This window comes from Pyrgilauda ruficollis, unplaced genomic scaffold (genome assembly GCF_017590135.1).
Source record: "Pyrgilauda ruficollis isolate IOZ18807 unplaced genomic scaffold, ASM1759013v1 scaffold13, whole genome shotgun sequence".
NCBI classification, from domain to species: Eukaryota; Metazoa; Chordata; class Aves; order Passeriformes; family Passeridae; genus Pyrgilauda; species Pyrgilauda ruficollis.
Genome location: NW_024511432.1, coordinates 6055553 through 6072434, shown reverse-complemented (window position 1 = coordinate 6072434; position 16882 = coordinate 6055553). Strand labels below are relative to the sequence as shown.

Genomic DNA, 16882 nt, shown 5'->3' with positions numbered 1-16882 from the left:
ATTTGGGAATCCCCAGGCTTTCTGGCTGGCTGTATGCTGCGACCATCTCAGGAGGGATGGATACCTGGAGGCACGCCAGGCAAGTTAACACTACATCTGGATGGTCTCTCCTGGGGCTTTCCACAGCATCCCAGCTCGGCTGTTACACTGCATCCAGGAAAACAAACAGATCACCCTTTCTCTCAAATTCCTCTCCTCCCCAAGAGGCAGAAGAACATTTTTGACAGTCAACACTCCCGAACAGCTTTATGCCAGTAGGAAAAGAGATGCCACAAACACCAACATCAGGAACCAGACTGCTGAGCTCGGAGCACTCAGGACAGCCCTCTTTTCTCTTGCCTGCTTGGCTCCTCTGCTCCCTGCTGTCACCTTCCTGATTCCACAAAAACTGTCGGAAACTGGCTCCTACAAGAGCAAGTGGTTAGCGGTGTGACATCATCTGCCTCACTGCCTTTTGTGGGGAGGATGAGTAAGGAAGGGTTTCACTTTTATCCTTCTCTAACATTGGAAATAGCAGTTTAGCAAATCTGAGCCACCTGATAAGAAGCCACCTTCTCTTTTCTACCTTTCATGGACCTCCTGCACACTACAGACTCTCACCTGATGCTTGCAGAGGCTGCCCTAACATTTTACAGACTGTCTGGAGGTGGACCTTGCCATACGCTGCCACCTCTGCAGATCTACAATGACACAACTGAAGCAACAGACAACGAAAAGGGAGTGGTTTGGCCCACTGAGATTAAAATCCCCCCCAAGATATGTCGAAAGTAAACCTCTAACACAGAATATCTCCACTCTGGAATGCTGCACGTTCTCCAAGGGGGGTACAGCAAGACTGAACTCAACAGACTACATTTCTCAAGGACTTCTAGCAGTCTCCTCCAGAGTAATCCACTGACTCTATGGGATATCCATGGTCTGCCAGTGGAAACCAATGACCTCAGGCACTTCAGTGACTCCACACATGGAGTCAGACTCCCAGTAAACATCCCATAGCATGAGGTACTCAGAGGGTGCAGCACTGTCCTCACCACCTCTGGCAGGAATCCAGGCAGGAGAGACCAGACCAAGCTGGAGAGGAAACAAAGGGCTGTAACTGCTTCACCTTACAAAGCTGTGCAGAAAGGAAGGAAGAGATGTGTGCAAGAGTTACCCTGTGCAAAGCAGCAGCTGGTCTGGCATCCTTTCGGAATGAGTTTTTGTCTCTTGTGCAGAGCAGAGCTGTAGATGAGGCTGGAAGGCTTCCACCTATGGTATCATGGGATGATTTGGGTTGGAAGGGACATTTAAAGGCCATTTAGTCCAACCCCCTTGCCATGCACAGGGACACCTCCCACTAGACCAGGTTGCTCAGAGCCCTATCCAACCTGGCCTTGAACACCTCCAGGGATGGCACTTTACATCTCTGGGCAACATCTTCCAGTGCCTTGCCATTCTCACAATGGAAAATTTCTTCCTAATACTTAACCTAAAATTACTCTCTTTCCTGTCCAGTTTTTCTGGAGCCTTTTCAGGCAATGGAAGAGGCTCTAAGGTCTCCCTGGAGCCTTCTCCAGGCTGAAAAAGCTCAACTCCCAGTCTGTCTCCTTATCAGAGGTGCTCCAGTCTCATAATCTCTGTGACCTCTTGTGGGCTTGCTACAACAGGTCCGTGTCCTTCCTGTACTGAGGACCCCAGATCTGGATGCAGTCTTCCAGATGGGGTCTCACCAGAGTGGAGTAAAGGCACAGAATCACCTCCCTTAACCCGCTGACCTCGGTTACAACCACTCTCAGGTCATCTGCTACTTGTCTCAACTTCTACAGGGTTGGAAAAGACACTCCCAAAGCAAAGCGGGCACTGGATTCCCACTGTACTGACCAGACTGGCACTTGCACAATCACTCCAAAGACTGGGAAGCTCTTGGGCACAGCCCTGCAGCCTTTGTCCCTTGAAAAGTGGGCATAAGGTACCAAGGAGACATTCCTGGAGGCCAAAACCAGCCACGCTCTCCCAGGGCAGTCGGAGCAGTCAGGAGGAGATGCTGGGTCTCCCCGGCAGTGCTGAGCTGGGCTGGCCCCAGTTCATTGTGCTTGGAGAAGGCGTCGAGGGCAGCTGACCTTACGTAACCGGAGAACAAAGTGGCTAAATAAAAACTGGAGCTGGGAACGGGCTGCGGAAGTGGGACACGGCTTTCCTGACTAATCAACCAGCATCTGAAGGAAACCGAACTCAATGGCAGGGAAACAACTGCATAAACACATCCCAAGGGAAGAAAGGGAGAGAGAGGAAACGCGGGGAAGACCATGGGGGCACTGGCCCCTTCCACCTCCACTCCTGCCCTTACTGCTTGGCTAGCAAAGCCTGGAGCACCAGGACAGAGAGCACAGCAGGAAATCTGCCACGAGCTCAAGGATTTCAAAGGGTGACCTTGCTTGTTTACCTGCAAAGCCACCAACTGCACATTTGGAAGGGCCTCTGGGATAGGAGAGGATTTGGGCTGGGATAGCTCAGCAGCTCTCCTCCCACTGCTGTTTTCAATGGCAATTCAGTCTGAAGTGGATGAAGGGAATGGAGAGATTTAACCCTGGGGAGAATGCTGGGACCCTGCAGCCCCAACTCTAAGGGGGCAACAGCATCCATCCTATTGTCAATACAGCACTGTCTGAACCACAGCACCCTAGGGAACTATCCCAGTACAAAACCAGTGACTCCAGAAAGGGGTACACCCTCTCTCTGTTGCCAGCACCTCATGATTTTTGCCTGGGAAGGGCAGAGTTTTGGCTCACTTGCTCTCACCACCAGGGACCACACTCAGACATGGGGATATCCACTGGACACCATACTGCTCCAAAAAGTCCTCCCTTCAAGCAATCCTCTGGCAAAAGGAGTATTTTTCAGGAGCCTCTTGTTTTCCAGGCATAATCCAGGAAGGTCCTGGCCCAGCTCTGACCCTCAATTTCCCTGGGGGAACTCCCCAGCAGCCCATCCGGTCTCAGCCTTGGGTGGTCAAAGCCAGACGGGACCGGGGCCATGACAAACGCCCAAGGCCAATGAACCAGCTCCTTTTTCCCCTCCCCAAAAACATCTGCCTTTGGTTAAAAGCCAATGACCCTGCAAAACTCAGCTCCAAATAAATTCTTAAGGAATAATTTTCTGGTGCATTATAGGGAAGAGGAAAATAGGTGAGGAAGCCAGAGCCCACTAGGACCTGTGTGGGGGCAAGTTCTCCCACCCTGGGGCAACGGGAGCTCCAGCTCCAGCAGATCTACTCCAGGAGGGGAGAGCCAGACTCTTTTTAAAGGTTACACTTGAGTAAGTGAAGCCAAGTTGCTCTTCCAGATAGCTAACAGGGGCCACGGCAGTCGTTAGGATCCACGCCATCCAGCCTGCTATTTTTAGATCATCCAGAAGGAAGGAAACCTCAGACAACCATCAGTGCGAGCTGAACTGCAGCTCCTCAGCTGCTTGGCCAGCACTGCAGGAGCCGCTCCACCCAGGCAGTCTCACTTCTGACAGTGGGAGGATGGATGAGACTTGCAGAAAGCTTGGGGAGGTCACCAGCCCTGCAGCCCTCACCTCTCCATTGCAGAGATAAAGCTGCCAGCAGGAAACAGGTAGATCCGCAAAAAAAAAAATATCCCACTCTGAACAGCCAAAGACCTGAGCTGGTTGCTGGTGCAGACGTTTATAAGACCAGGGAGGGGTGTGTGATCCAGGATGTTGAGAGAAAACAAAGCCTGGGGATGGGAAAGCAAAGCCTCTCACTCTGGTGGTGATTTTGCAAGGCCCTGTGGCTGCATCCTGCGCAGGGAGAGGCAGCCTTGGCTCAGTGCTCGGCTTGCAATCCAAAGCTCACATGAAACGTGCTTTTGGCTGGGACGACCTGGCCTGGGGAGTACAACAGGGAGGCCCTTAAATAGCAGCAGAGGAGGAGAAGGAGAAGCCAAGCAACTGTAAAGCATGAACCACAGACAAGGGAAGGTGAAAAAAATTTCCTTGTGTGCAGGGATAATTAATGAAAGGTTGTTTTTTTTTTTTTAAATCTCTAAAGTCCCCAGAAAATGGGATCGTCCCTCTTCATCTCTCTCCTGAGGTTCTGCCAGACACTCAGAGCAACATAACAGTTCATAGCCAATGTGGGCAGGCTGGCACAGGGATCCCTCTGCAGATCTATGGACGTTTTGGAGATCTGGGATTGCAGCCAGCATCTCATCCTGCACTGATTCTAGGGCTCTGAGGGCTTTTACAAGGAAAAAAGAGACTGGAGCCCAAGGTTCCATAAAAAATAGGACAACAACAACATCTCTCCACACTGGCCTCTGGAGCATCCTGCTGCTAAACTGAGCCCTAAATCCCCAAAACATGAACTAGGGGAAAGAGCAGTAAAAATAAAAGCAGAGCCCTGGTCTGGGCCACGGCAGACTCGATCCCCAAACATTGCAGAGTAGGGATGAAGACATTGATTTATTACTGTAAAATAAGCTTCTCCTTTTGCCTGAGCAAACCTGACTGGTGCCATGGAACATGGAGAGTGCCCAGGAGCAGGGAGACATGGAGCTGTGGCACAGGGGCACTCACTGGAGGAGCTCAGCTGGCCAGCCCTGGCTGGGACATGAAGCTCCACCGGGCCAGGTCGCACATCGGAGCCATCGGAGGGACCGTGACCCTCCTCTGTCTGTCCTGCTGGGGAAGAAGCGATCTCAGCCAGCAATTCCAGGTCCTTCAGGATAACCTGCGGAGAGAGGGATGGTGCAGGGTGAGCTTCCCTTCCAAATCCACATACAGAGAGGGTGGGGTAGGAAGCAAACACCAAATCCCAGAACACTGAGAAAGGTATAATAAAAGAGGGCTACCTAAAAATCTCCAAGTGAAAATTTCAAATGTTTGCAGAGGGGATGGGGAAGGAAAGACAAAAGAGAAAAAACACCCAGTTTCTGCTCTGAGAGTCCTGAGGAAGCATATGAAATGAAACCAAATTTACACAACCAGGAATAGGGCTTGCTTTCCCCTTGTCCCACTTTGTGGAAGTCTGGGATTTGTGTTCCCTTCATAACCTCATATCTGGGATAATCCCAGCAAGAGCACAGGAATGTTCTGGGGGCACATACCAGCCAGCTCCCCTCTGCAAGGCAGCATCCCAGGGAAGGCTCAGCTCAGGATGTCAAGGCAGAGCTGCCATTTGGATTTCATAGCTCTGTCTTTCCAGAAGTCACCAAATTGGTCTATATATAGCACTTCTGGAGAAGTTATTACTGGGTGGGTTTTTTTTCCCATTCTCAACCCTTCTCGAGTCTCAGGCTATTTTGGGTTCCCCTTCATTCAATTGTCCTTGGGTCGAAATGTTTCATCAGCCGTCCTTGATGCTTTAAGTGCAGCGGGGCTGCGCAGAGCAAAAAAGCTGCCAAAAAGGGTCAACTGCCACGTCTTTACCCCTCAATATCTGGCAGAGCACATCCCAACCACCCTCTGCTCACCAGCACAGTATCCCAGGCTTTCCCTGTGTTCTCACAATGCATCTTTCTGAAGAGCTGCAGTTATATAGGAGTTTTAGTTTCTGAGCTAACACAGAAAACCCCTCCCCCTGGAAAAACAAAAAGCCAATTATGGATTTTTTTAAATTTAAATCATCATGCTGGAAAACACAACCCCTGAGAATCAGAAAGAGGAGCTCCTGGGTTTTTCTTTTGCACAGATATCTTAAGCTGAGTGCATTTTTGGGGCTTTTTTTTTTGTAATTAAGACTGATTTTCAAGCCCCCAGCAGCCTCAGAGCAGGCAGTGTAGTGTCTAGGCTGTGTATGGTGTAGAGGCAGTGGTGAGGAAGCAGCCTGCCACAGGCACCACAAGGCTCCAACACACTTGGGAAGACTTGTGCCTATAAACATGATTAAGCCTCAACTCACAGCTCCCAAAGGCAGGTAAGAAATAAAAGACAACAACTAGTACTGCTGTCCCTGAAGAATACAGAACCTCTGTGATGCTGTCAACGCTGGGAGCTCACTGCCAGTGTGGGAGGACCCTGCCATCACCAGCCTTCACCCTCTTCCAGGGAGAGGAGTCTGTGGTCCCTGGCAGAGGGAAGACCTTGGTCCTCTCTCCCTGCCTGGATTTCAAGCATCTGTGGCTCAGACAGAATGATGCTGGCTGTGTTTTGTTTCAAGTGGAGGATGTCTCTGAGCAGAGCTCAGGCCGCCTGCTCTCCTGAAGCCCTGTCTAGGTTCTCTAGTGGCTAATCATGTGACCCAGCTGAACTTGCAGCCTTTGAAGAGGCACCAACTTGGTTCTCAGGCTCTCACAATGGGGAAATAACACCCATGAAGGCTTCCAAGTTATGTTGGCTGAAACTGGCAAAGGAACTCAGGGCTTGGCTACGAGCGCTGGCAGTCAGGCAAGAGCCAGGACTCTCATTCATGTGGTGCATTTTGCCAAACCCAACACAACCAGGAGCTGAGGCCCTGTGTGGTTGATGTACAGCATGACCTGGCCACTCTTGACTGCCTTCCTGAGGCAATCACTGCTGCCCTGGTACCCCCACCTAGCCACATCATCCAGCTGAGTTTTCACCAGCAGCTCTGACAGCTTGAGGAAACATGACCAAGGCCCCAGGCTAAGCAAGAAACAACCCTGCTGCATCCTGAAGCTCTCAGAGTCATGCTGTGAGGTCAGATCCTTAATCCAGCCTCTCAGAGCTGTGTCATGAGCCTCATCTCCGAGATCCTGCTTGGGATCAGGGTGCTCTGGCCAGGGTAGCAGTGACCAGCACCACTGGAGGGTAAGCATGGATCTTGCAAGCTTTGGAGGGGTTAAGGAATATCCCCCCTGTGGTAGGCTACAGGCAGGAGGTGGAAAAAGCAGCATAGGCTGAATTTTGCAACTGAAAAACATGAAGGAAGTAAGAAGCAGGAGGGATCAGTACATGAGCATTGTGAGGAAGAGCAGGCAGCAAAGACCTGGGGTTTTCCAGCCGTGGGAAAGAGGCAGGAAGCTCCAGCTCCCGCTGATTCTTCCCCGCATGCTCTGGAGAGGGTTCCCAGCTGGGGACAGAGGAAAGGCAGGAGTGCTTGGTATGCACTGCACATCCCTGTGCTAAGCAAAGCTGGAGCTGGCGGCTGGCTTTGTGCGAGCCAGGAGGCTGTAAGAAAGCAATATCCTGCCATTGCCATGGCAACGGCCGGCTGCGCCAGGAGCGAGCTGGTCCCATCCGTCAGGAACCCAGCGGCCCTCGGACCCGACAGCGCCAGAGCCCTGCCCAGCTGCCAGGGAAAGGTGTGATCCTGACAGCCAGCCTGGAGGATCAACCCCCAAGGGCGTTTTCCTAATCCCCAGGGGATTTCTGGGAAGGTTTTCCAGTGGTGATGAGACATAGGACAGTGTGCCCTGCTGTGGGCAAATGTGTGCCTGGTTAGTGTAAATAGGAAGAGGAGCATCATGATGGATGGGGAGACCTGTCCGATGTCTCAAGCCATTCCCAGCACAGGGATGAAGAGCAGCATGGAAGAGGACGAGCTCTGGGTGGCCGGGGAATGAGAAGCAGGTTTTCAGACAGTTATAAATAAGCAGCTATTTCTCCTCTCTGAGAATAGGCAAGATTTCTCCCCGCATTGCCTCCAGAGCATGGATTTTGAGGGCACACACAACTGTCAGCTTCTCCAGATCTAGGTCAGGTTAATTTGCCGCTTGTTCTGGTTGAACGGAGCCGAGACCAGCTCTGCTGGCGGTGGCACGGGGGGAAGGAGCCCTGGATGGTGTGTGCTGGATGGGATGCACCTCCCTGTGTGTGCAAAGAGGTGCCTTGGTGCTCCTGGAAGAGGGGGGGCATTTGCCTCTCGTCAGAAAACTGTGCTGGCCCAGCCCAAGGCAGAGGAAGGAGAGGAGACCCCAAATGTGCTGCAGACCCCTGGGAGTGAGACTTAGCATCCCACAGCACATGATGACAACTAGAACACCAGAGCAGGCTGCAGCAGCAGCTCCTGGGACACATGCAGTGGCAAGGGTATGGACTGGCTCCTCAAGGTGTTGTCCTTGCTGGTATTTACAGATAAGCTGTGAAAAAACTGAATAAATTAAAATGCCTGTGTGCAGCAGAGAGATGCTTCTGGGTGGCCTTGGATGTCCTAGTGGACATCTAATATTCCCTGGGCAATGAAATGGGGCACTCAAGATCAGGTTATTCTTGCCAAGGAGAAGATGGGAATTCAGCTGAAGCAAGATACTACCGAGACAGAAAACAAGAACATTAAGGCTGCAAAACACTTCAAAGGGGCCCAATAATCTGGGAGGCTGTGGAAAACCCCATGGCATTTCCAAGATGGGCAACACAGGTGGTGGAGAGACCCAGTGGGAACAAGGAAAAGCCAAGGATGCTGTTGGGTGCTTCCTCATCCTCCACAACATAAACGCAGCCTCATTTGTTTTATATTTTTCCTCCTTCCAACACCTTTAGCTGTATCCAGGGAAGGAGGTGAGCATGGGCAGGCAGTCCTGGAGCCAGGAGTGGCCAGGAGCGAGGCTGGCTGAGCCCCAGACACAGAGTGTGAAAAGCAAACTTGTGTCCCCCCCTGCCTCCACCAGCTTTAAAGACAGAAAAATAAAAGAAAACCCACCATTAATCTTCCCACACCAATTTAACCAAACCTCTTTTCAGGTCCCCGACACAGCAACTTTTATCCTCTGATCTTGCCAAGATCTACTTTTTTTGCCTTCCCAGGAGAGGATGGGGAACAGACGGAAGGCAGAAGGCCTGGGGGCTTCTCCTCTCCTCCCCAGGGCAAATCCTGCCAGGTCACGCTGACACATGCTCACAGCACCAGCAAATACAGCTGGCAGTGGGGGAAGGCATTTGGTAATAAAACTACAGCCATCCCAAAACAAACTGCAACCTGAAAACTCCCTGCCCGCCCTCCTGCTTTTATAAATCTCTCACTGTCCCTGCTGCTGGGGGTGTGAGGGCCAGGCCTGCAGCACCCAACACTGTCACAGCTCAGAGCACCCCTTTAAATGCGTTTAATTAGCGCACGGGGAGCTTAACATGCCACCTGATGCCAGTCAGGGCAGGATGCCAAGGAGGTATTTCATAGAATCATAGAATCCCAGAATATGCTGAGTTGGAAGAGACCCACAAGAATCATCAAGTCATAGAATCCTTAAGGTTGAAAAAAAAAATCTAAGATCACTGAGTCCAACCGCCATGCTCACAACCAAGCCATGTCCAAAAGTGACACAAGTGCTATTTCTTCATGCATTGAAGGGCAGGGAAGGATGCAACACAGGTCCAGCTGGTGGAATGGGGCTGGAACAGCCCTGCAGTATCCCTTCAGGCCATGCTGTGGGAGGCTGGATGCCTGCAAACTCTTGAAATTCAACCCACAGTCCCAGAGCTCATGACAGGCAAAGGGTTTGCTTTTATTTGCTGTCTCCCACCCACCACCTCCCTCTGCACGCAGGGAACCAGGCACCCAAAGCCCAACTCACCAAATCTTGCATCCTACATCTCCACCCCACCCTAGACCCTCTCCAAGTCAGCTTCCCAGGACAGAGATTGCCTGTCCTCCATGGCAGTCAGGTTTCTGTGGTTTTTGTCTGCTCCATAACTTCACCCAGAAATGCTACAAGCACCACCTCAAGCCCAGATTGTCGTTTACCCCAGTTGCTCACTGTACACATAAGCTGCATATACACATGTATATGTAAGTTAGGAAATTGTGGTCTGAAACTGGGGCTAAGCCAAGAAGCTCCCTATGGATCATACTCCCCACAAAGAAACATCCTATTTCTGCAGGATGCAGCACATAGATAATTGTTAAACCAGGTGGTCTTGAGTCCACTCAGAAAGCATCACCCCAACTTCTGCTTACAGGCTGCTTCCACTTACGGCAAACCAGGCTAACCACATTTTCCACTATCTGATTGGAATTATACACACTTCTTTTTACCCCATTTCAGTCCCAAGCTCACCCTCAGAGTCCCTCTTGAAAACCAGTTGCCTCCTTGCTTCAGTACCTCATAGCTTTGAGTCTCTCTCCAGAGAAGCTTTACCACCAAAAAAAGTTTAAATAAAGTCAGGCATACATATATTACAGTTCTCCTCTTTGCAGTCTTTAGCTTACACCCTCTGATTTGCATCAGGTCACAAGATTTCGGCTGTGGCAGATGAAATGCCAGGAGCTGGAGGACAATGGCTCTAAACCCAGAGCAAAGCTCCAAACCAAGCCACACTAAGACAGCTATTTGCTTTGGCACAAGCCTTTGTTCAGCGCCATTGTACTGGGATCGGGTGCGACAGGACACGTTCGCCAGGATTCAGTGTGACAGCAGAGCTCAGAGCAGGACAGAGACCTGGCTTTGAAACCCTGCAGTGCTGCAGCAGGACATGCAAAGGAAAGAAATGACTATCAGTATACTACTATCCCAGGGTTTTCTTCTCTTCTACCTTAATACTGGAAGCCCAAGATGGGGCAGAACATTTCAGCTTCTTGTGGGAAGTTGACTGGAGGGCCATGTAGAAGTTCAAGTACATCACAGAATCACATAATGGTTTGGGTTGGAAGGAACCTTTAAAGACCATCTAGTTCCAACTCCCCTGCCGTGGGCAAGGACAATTTCTGCTAGATAAGGTTGCTCAGCGCCCCATCCAACCTGAACACTTTAATGGATGGAGCAGACACAGATTCTCTCAGCAACCCGTGCCAGTGTCTCACCATCCTCACATGGAAGAATTTCTTCTTAGTAACTCATCTAAACCTGCCCTCCAAAGTCAGCAGTAGCCAAGGCTTAGTTCACTCTCTCTAGAGAAGGTCACCAACTCTTGAGGCAACTGCTGAAGGAAGTGCTTCTGTACTCAAAGCCTTGCACAGCCACTGGGCAGGTTTTCATGTTAGCAGAGTTGAGGAAGCCAGAGTCTATCCTGCTTCACGTCAGACACCAGCTCCACCTCATGCGTCATTCCTGCATGACTCAGACAAAAGTCCCAGCACAACTTTCAACCCCCAACAAGACTGAGCGGAGCAGATAAGCAAACAGGAACAAGTTCAGCCATAAAGAAACCACTCCATTTTGGAGCCGGAAAAAGGAAAACAAAGCAAAGAAAGAAACTGAGTAGCATCACTGCTTCACAGTTTTCTCAGAGATGCCTCAGCTCCTGTTGTGTTCACTTCAGCTCAGTGCCTGGATCCATTCAGAATCCAGAGAACTGAGAAACTATATCCAAAGCTGCCTTTGCACCATGAACTTGCAGAAGGAGGCAATCTGAAGAACACGTCTTCTTTTCAGCAGTGCCTATCAGCAGTGGTGCCTTTAGCCTGCAGGTGGAAAGGTCCCACTCACTGCTCCCAAACAGCATTTCCTAACTTTTCATCTTCCCTACCATCAGCTTTTCAACCAGGGCAGCAAGGCTCCTACAGACGAACCAAGCAGACAGTACAGAAAAATCCACTCCCAGCAGGATCTGGTTATGTCTTGTAAGGAAGTTTTCAAGCACATCAAATTTTAAGCAGGGCTTTTATAGATTGCCTTCAAAAGCAGGTCTCAAACGCAGGACAGAACATCTCCCTGTCAGGAAAGCACAGGAAGCAGCATGAGGTGACGCAGTGCAGCAGCACAGCATCTGACAGCCAGGAATCCTGGATCTTGACTTGTCTACATATCAAAGGGAACTGCCTGCTTCAGCTTTGCTCCAACTTCTCTGTGCTGCCTTTGTGAATCTTAACTACGTCTCTTGACCATTTCTTTACTGGCACAGGAGAATTGGGTAGGAAGGGGAATAGGAGAGATGACTCAGGACACTGCAGATGCATCATGAGATACTGGCCCCTGTTCAGCATAGTGGAGGTGGTGCAACACCCTGTGCTACTTGAATGACAAAAACAGGGGTGAGAACTTAAGGGGCATGGATCTGGCTCCATCCAGCGTGAGTCTTCCTTTGCTTTGAGCTTGATTATTTATGGCAAGTGCAGAGAGAGACTGAGAGCAGCTCAGCAAGACAAGACCTTAAAAATAAGGTGCCTGAGCACAGTCTTTCAGTCTGATGCACAGACTAGCACTGACCCTCCAAAGCCAGATTGTCCTTTGGTGACGAGCTGGTGACAAACAACTGCTCCAGGGCACATCAGCAGAATGACAGGTAGCCTCCAAACTGTGTACAGGGGTCAGAGGAACTCTAGGCACTACAGAAGGATGTTCAACCTTGCTGGGAATAAAGATGATACCAACACTGCTGCCAAGCAGGTTCCCCTGGGGAGGGCAGCATCACAGGACAAAGCACAAATACCCTCCGAAGATATGTGTACACCTCGTGCTACACCACACAACATGCAAAGCCCCATCTAGAAAGAGGAGGGAGATGCTTCCTCATCAGAGCTGATGTCTAGCTCACATAGGCCCCCATGCTGACCAGGTGATCCCCAGGCTGTTATCCAGGAGCTTCTGGGAGGCAGCAGGTGATGTGGGACAATATGACTTGGCACACAAATACTGCACTGGCTAAGCAAGCACCCCACATCCCCTTTCCTAACAGGCACTGACACAGCAGGTTAGTTAGTTCAGAGTGTCCTCATCACTCCCAAAAATGTCCAGCTCAAAACCTCTCTACTATTTCAGTAATTTCTATTTCCTCTGCAGAAAGCAGCAAATCTGGTTGACAGCCAGCTGAGTGGTGGTGTTTAATGGATTGACTCGTCTATGGATTTCCTTACAAAAAAAAAAAAAAAAGCCACCTCCAAACATTTAAATAAATAGAAGCCAGGATTAAATAAATCAGCTTAAAATTACTTTTGAGCCATTCCCAATTATGTCACATGGAGGAAATGCACCACCAGGGTCCTTTCTTCACTGTTTTTTTCAAATATTAATAAGCAGTGTAATTGCAACATGACTCACTGAGATCTCCTGCCAAGCTGGAGAGACTATCTGCAAGATGCAGGCTTTCTAGAGCGTTGCAAAGGCAGATGTGTGCTCGGGGACTCTTTTGGAAAGGTCTGCATTGTAAGCAGCAGGGGATGGAAAATGGCCAGGCAGTTGCTTGCCTTTGCAAGTCATTCCCTTGCTTGCTCATTCCTTTCCCTCCTCTCTTAACGACCCCTCACACATGGGATTTATTGCAGGATTGGGGTTTGGTGCTTTGAGCATGTAAGGCACAGCATAGCATGTGATTTTTATTCCATGAGGAAGGTCTGGGATGAGAAACCAGCCAGGATCATTTGTAGTTCTGGGCAAGAGGATCCAGCTGATGGTGGAGGCTCTACCAGTGCCTGGGCCAGCTGTGGGCCATGCTGCTGGTCTCCAACCCAAGTGCTAAAATGCTCCAGGAAACAACTTAGGGGATAAGACAACAACAACAACGTCAAAATTGAGATGACTGGAACCAGAGAAGAAGGGTGAAGAAGCAAGACAAGGAAAGAGGAAAATTGTGCAGCACCTTGGGAGGTGAGAGATGAGGAACTCAAGCTGGAGATGAAGAGCAAGCTGGCTCAGTTTGCTGTCCAATTACCTTTGCTCACTTCCAAGCTGAGTGGTTCCCAGCCAACCTGATGCCACTGGGCATCTAGTGCAGCCCTGCCAGGCAATGCTGCTGTTGCTGTCCAAGCAGTGGGTGCTGCTAAACACCTCATGAATGTGGATTTGGGAGTGCCAGCTTGGACACAATCCCCCTTGAATCTTTACAGAGGTTGTTGTAAAGCACCTGAATTCCCACTCAACAAGGCTGCTACCCAGTCCCATGGGTGATGCCCCATCTGTAGGCAAAAAGGATTCTTAGGAGCTGGCTTTGAAGGATCAACTCTCAGAGATGGAGAACAGTGTTTATACATCAGAGAACCCCCAAGACAGCAGGGTTTTCACCTGGGCAAGTACCTGCAGGCTCTGCATTGGGTCTTCTTTGGTTTGTCCAAAAGAATAAAACCCCTCAGTGCCAACACTGGCCAAGCCTCACAAAATATCTCAATCCCACCAAAAAACCCAAAGCCCACCTAGATGTGAAGACAATACGTTTCCAGGATTTTTGCAGCACCTACCTCATCCGACTCATCTGAGAGGGTCCGCAGCAAGATGGGGAAGAGGCTGTCGGTGTGTCGGAACATCTGGAAGCAGAAGGATGGGTGGCATCAGTCCTACAGGCCTGGTCATGCCCAGCCACAGGACACGTGCCCTGAGGGCGGCTGCCAAGAGCTTCACCAGCAGTTCCCATCTGAGCTGGAGAGCTCTTCTTCCTCAAGCTATGGGGTATCTGACAGCCAAAGCCTTCTCAGAAAAGGCAGGTGGACACACATTTGCCAAACTACCCAGACAATTACAATCTGCACTGCTATCAAGGCAATGGAACAGGCTCGGAGCTGACAAGCTCAGTTGAACACCGAGTCCCCAACTTACCTTACGAGGAGTCTTTATGTACAAGTGGTAGAGCCATTTCAGGACTGCAATTCTGGTCATCATCCCAATGGATGTATCACTAAGGTGGTAGTCCAGCACCTGAACTATTCCATCCAGGTTCAGGGTCACCTGTATTCTCTCACAGCTGCATGGAAAGAAAAGAAGCTGGCTCAGTGTAATATCCAACTCATTCCTCCCACGGTGGGGAAGTCTACAACACTCCAGAGGCTGCATCAAACACCTCAGCTCAAACCCTCACCAGATGCAACTCACTAGATCAGGCTGCCAAGTCCAGACAGGCCTTGAACATTTCCAGAAACGGGCCATCCACAACTTCTCTGTGAAAACTATGCCAGTGCATCACCATCCTGTGAGTAAAGAGTTTCTTCCTAACATCTAACCTAAATCTTTCCTAGCTCAAAACGGTTCCCCCTTGTCCTATCTACCTATGTAAATAGTCACTGTCCTTTCTTATAATGCTTTGGAAGCAACAGAAATCTTCGGTGCTTTGAGTGTTACCACTTTTCCCAAAGCAGCTGGTACCTACACATGGGAAGGCACCACTCTAAATGCAAACATTAGCATGGCTGTGTGAGAAACTGGTCCATAGTGCAGTTGCCAGATTTGGGGTTCAAAGATTAGAGATCCATGAAACACACTCAGAATCCACCTCAAGGTTGACCAGCTCAAACAGTTTCAGAGAACATTAACCCATGTGTACTCAAACTCCAATCTGATGAAGGCATCCAGGTTCCGCTGATCCCAGTGGATTTGTGCTGAGAAGTGCAGAAGGTGCCCTGCCTGGCAGTGAGTTTGGGATGCAGCTCTCTGCTACAACCCTGCCTTGAGACCTCCATCTTGCTCCCAAAAGCCATCCCAAAAGATCAGGATAATCCTTCATCATAAACAAGAGATGAGAAGAAGTAATTAGCTTAGTTTGCCCGGACATTGTCTCTGTTAGAAATTGACAGCTGCTGCAGACTCTTAGCTCTTGGTCTCCCAGTTTTTCTCCCTAATAGCTGGGACCTGCATTGGGACAGGTGACCCCAATGCAGAAGTTGCCATGATACAGCATTTTTTACATCCTGATTGTGATCCTGAAATCTACCTGATGGTTTCCCACCTCCTTGACAGCATGAATATGGGAAGTATCTGTCACAGGAGACTCATTTAAGGAGAGATAATGGTTAGAACCAAGATGGTTGGAGAAGACCACCAAGGGGAAGCTGCACTCAAGAGCCATGTCACGCCTCTCACACCCAAGCTACTGAATTATTCAAGGCTGGAGCAGGCTCTTGCTGATTCTTCCAGTGTGCACAGAGCTGCCGTGCATCTTGTTTGATAAGAAATCCTAAGGGGCAGATTTCTCACGGTATAATTTGCAAGTAGAGCTGTGGCTTAATAGGATTTGATCTTTGCCAGGACACACGTTGTAAGGGCGAGACGAGGAGGCTGCAGCCCCTCAGAGCCCTGCGGGGATCTGACTGCTTGATCTTCCTCACGTAACAGATGCTGGGGGCTGCAAATTGCATTTCACTTTGATGTTGAAAACAACAGCCAAGGGTGAAATGCTCAGACACACAGAACTGAGGGGAAGGAGGGACCCAGAGCATGAGGAGTTTGGGAGAGATGTCCAAGGGAGCAGCTTCCCAGTTCATTTAAGCCAGCCTGCATTTGGTTTTCCTACAAAACCATTTCCCATGGCAGCTGTATAGCCTGCCATGCTCCCAGTACAGGGCTTCAGATGGAAGAGAATGAAACCTTGACCTGGTAACACCTCCACACCAAATATACACATTGCCTGCACAGGATGGGGGAAAGGAAACCTCAGGGTAATGTATGTTTTCAGAAGCAAGAGGCCAAAAGGACAGCACAGAGGCATTGCCTGCACAGGATGGGAAAGGAAACCTCAGGGTAATGCATGTTTTCAGAAGCAAGAGGCCAAAAGGACAGCACAGAGAATTGGTGCCTGAAGCTGGGCAGTTTGGAGATGGCTTTGATGCTGTCACATCCCACCAGCTCCATGCTGCTGTGAGATAAGCGGGCAGGATGCAGGGTGCCATGGGTTGCCACAGCACTGCTGTCTGCTGATGCTGGACTTCTAACAGCACGGCAGAAACTTGCTTCTACAAGCAATTTCCAATCTGGTTTGTGCCAAAATCACTTGTGAAAACCAGTTTTCCATCACTGCTCTTGATGCAGTATCTGGGTAGAGCCTGGGTGGCTCAGCCAAAACCCACCTGAGAGGACCCCAGGAATTGGCTGGGAGCACCAGGCTGACCTGGAGCCAGGCAGCCCCCAGCCACACTGTGTACCACTGCCCTGTGGCTCTGCTGGGCTCAGCTCCCACTAGGAGGGATTGCAGCTGGGAAAAGCTCCTCACTGGCTACCCTCTGTCCACAGCTGCTGAGATAAACCTTTTAGGGGGGTTGCTGGTGGAGAAGCAGCTCCTTTACTCAGCACAAAACCCAGGCACCACCACGAAAGGAGAGAGGTCTGATGAACATGGGAAATTGGGCTAAAAACCTCTCACCAATCCT

At 50.1% G+C, this 16882-nt stretch overlaps 1 protein-coding gene across 2 annotated transcripts in view; it reads right to left on the bottom strand.

The window, feature by feature from the left end:
• VAC14 (VAC14 component of PIKFYVE complex) overlaps positions 1-16882 on the bottom strand; it is a 59155-nt gene that overhangs the window by 26463 nt on the left and 15810 nt on the right. For both annotated transcript variants that reach the window (XM_041458889.1, XM_041458890.1), the window contains 3 exons: positions 14343-14487; positions 13988-14053; positions 4561-4714 (listed from right to left, as the gene is read on the bottom strand). In XM_041458889.1, coding sequence (XP_041314823.1) covers positions 4561-4714; positions 13988-14053; positions 14343-14487 — 365 coding nt within the window. The remainder of the gene's footprint in view (positions 1-4560; positions 4715-13987; positions 14054-14342; positions 14488-16882) is intronic.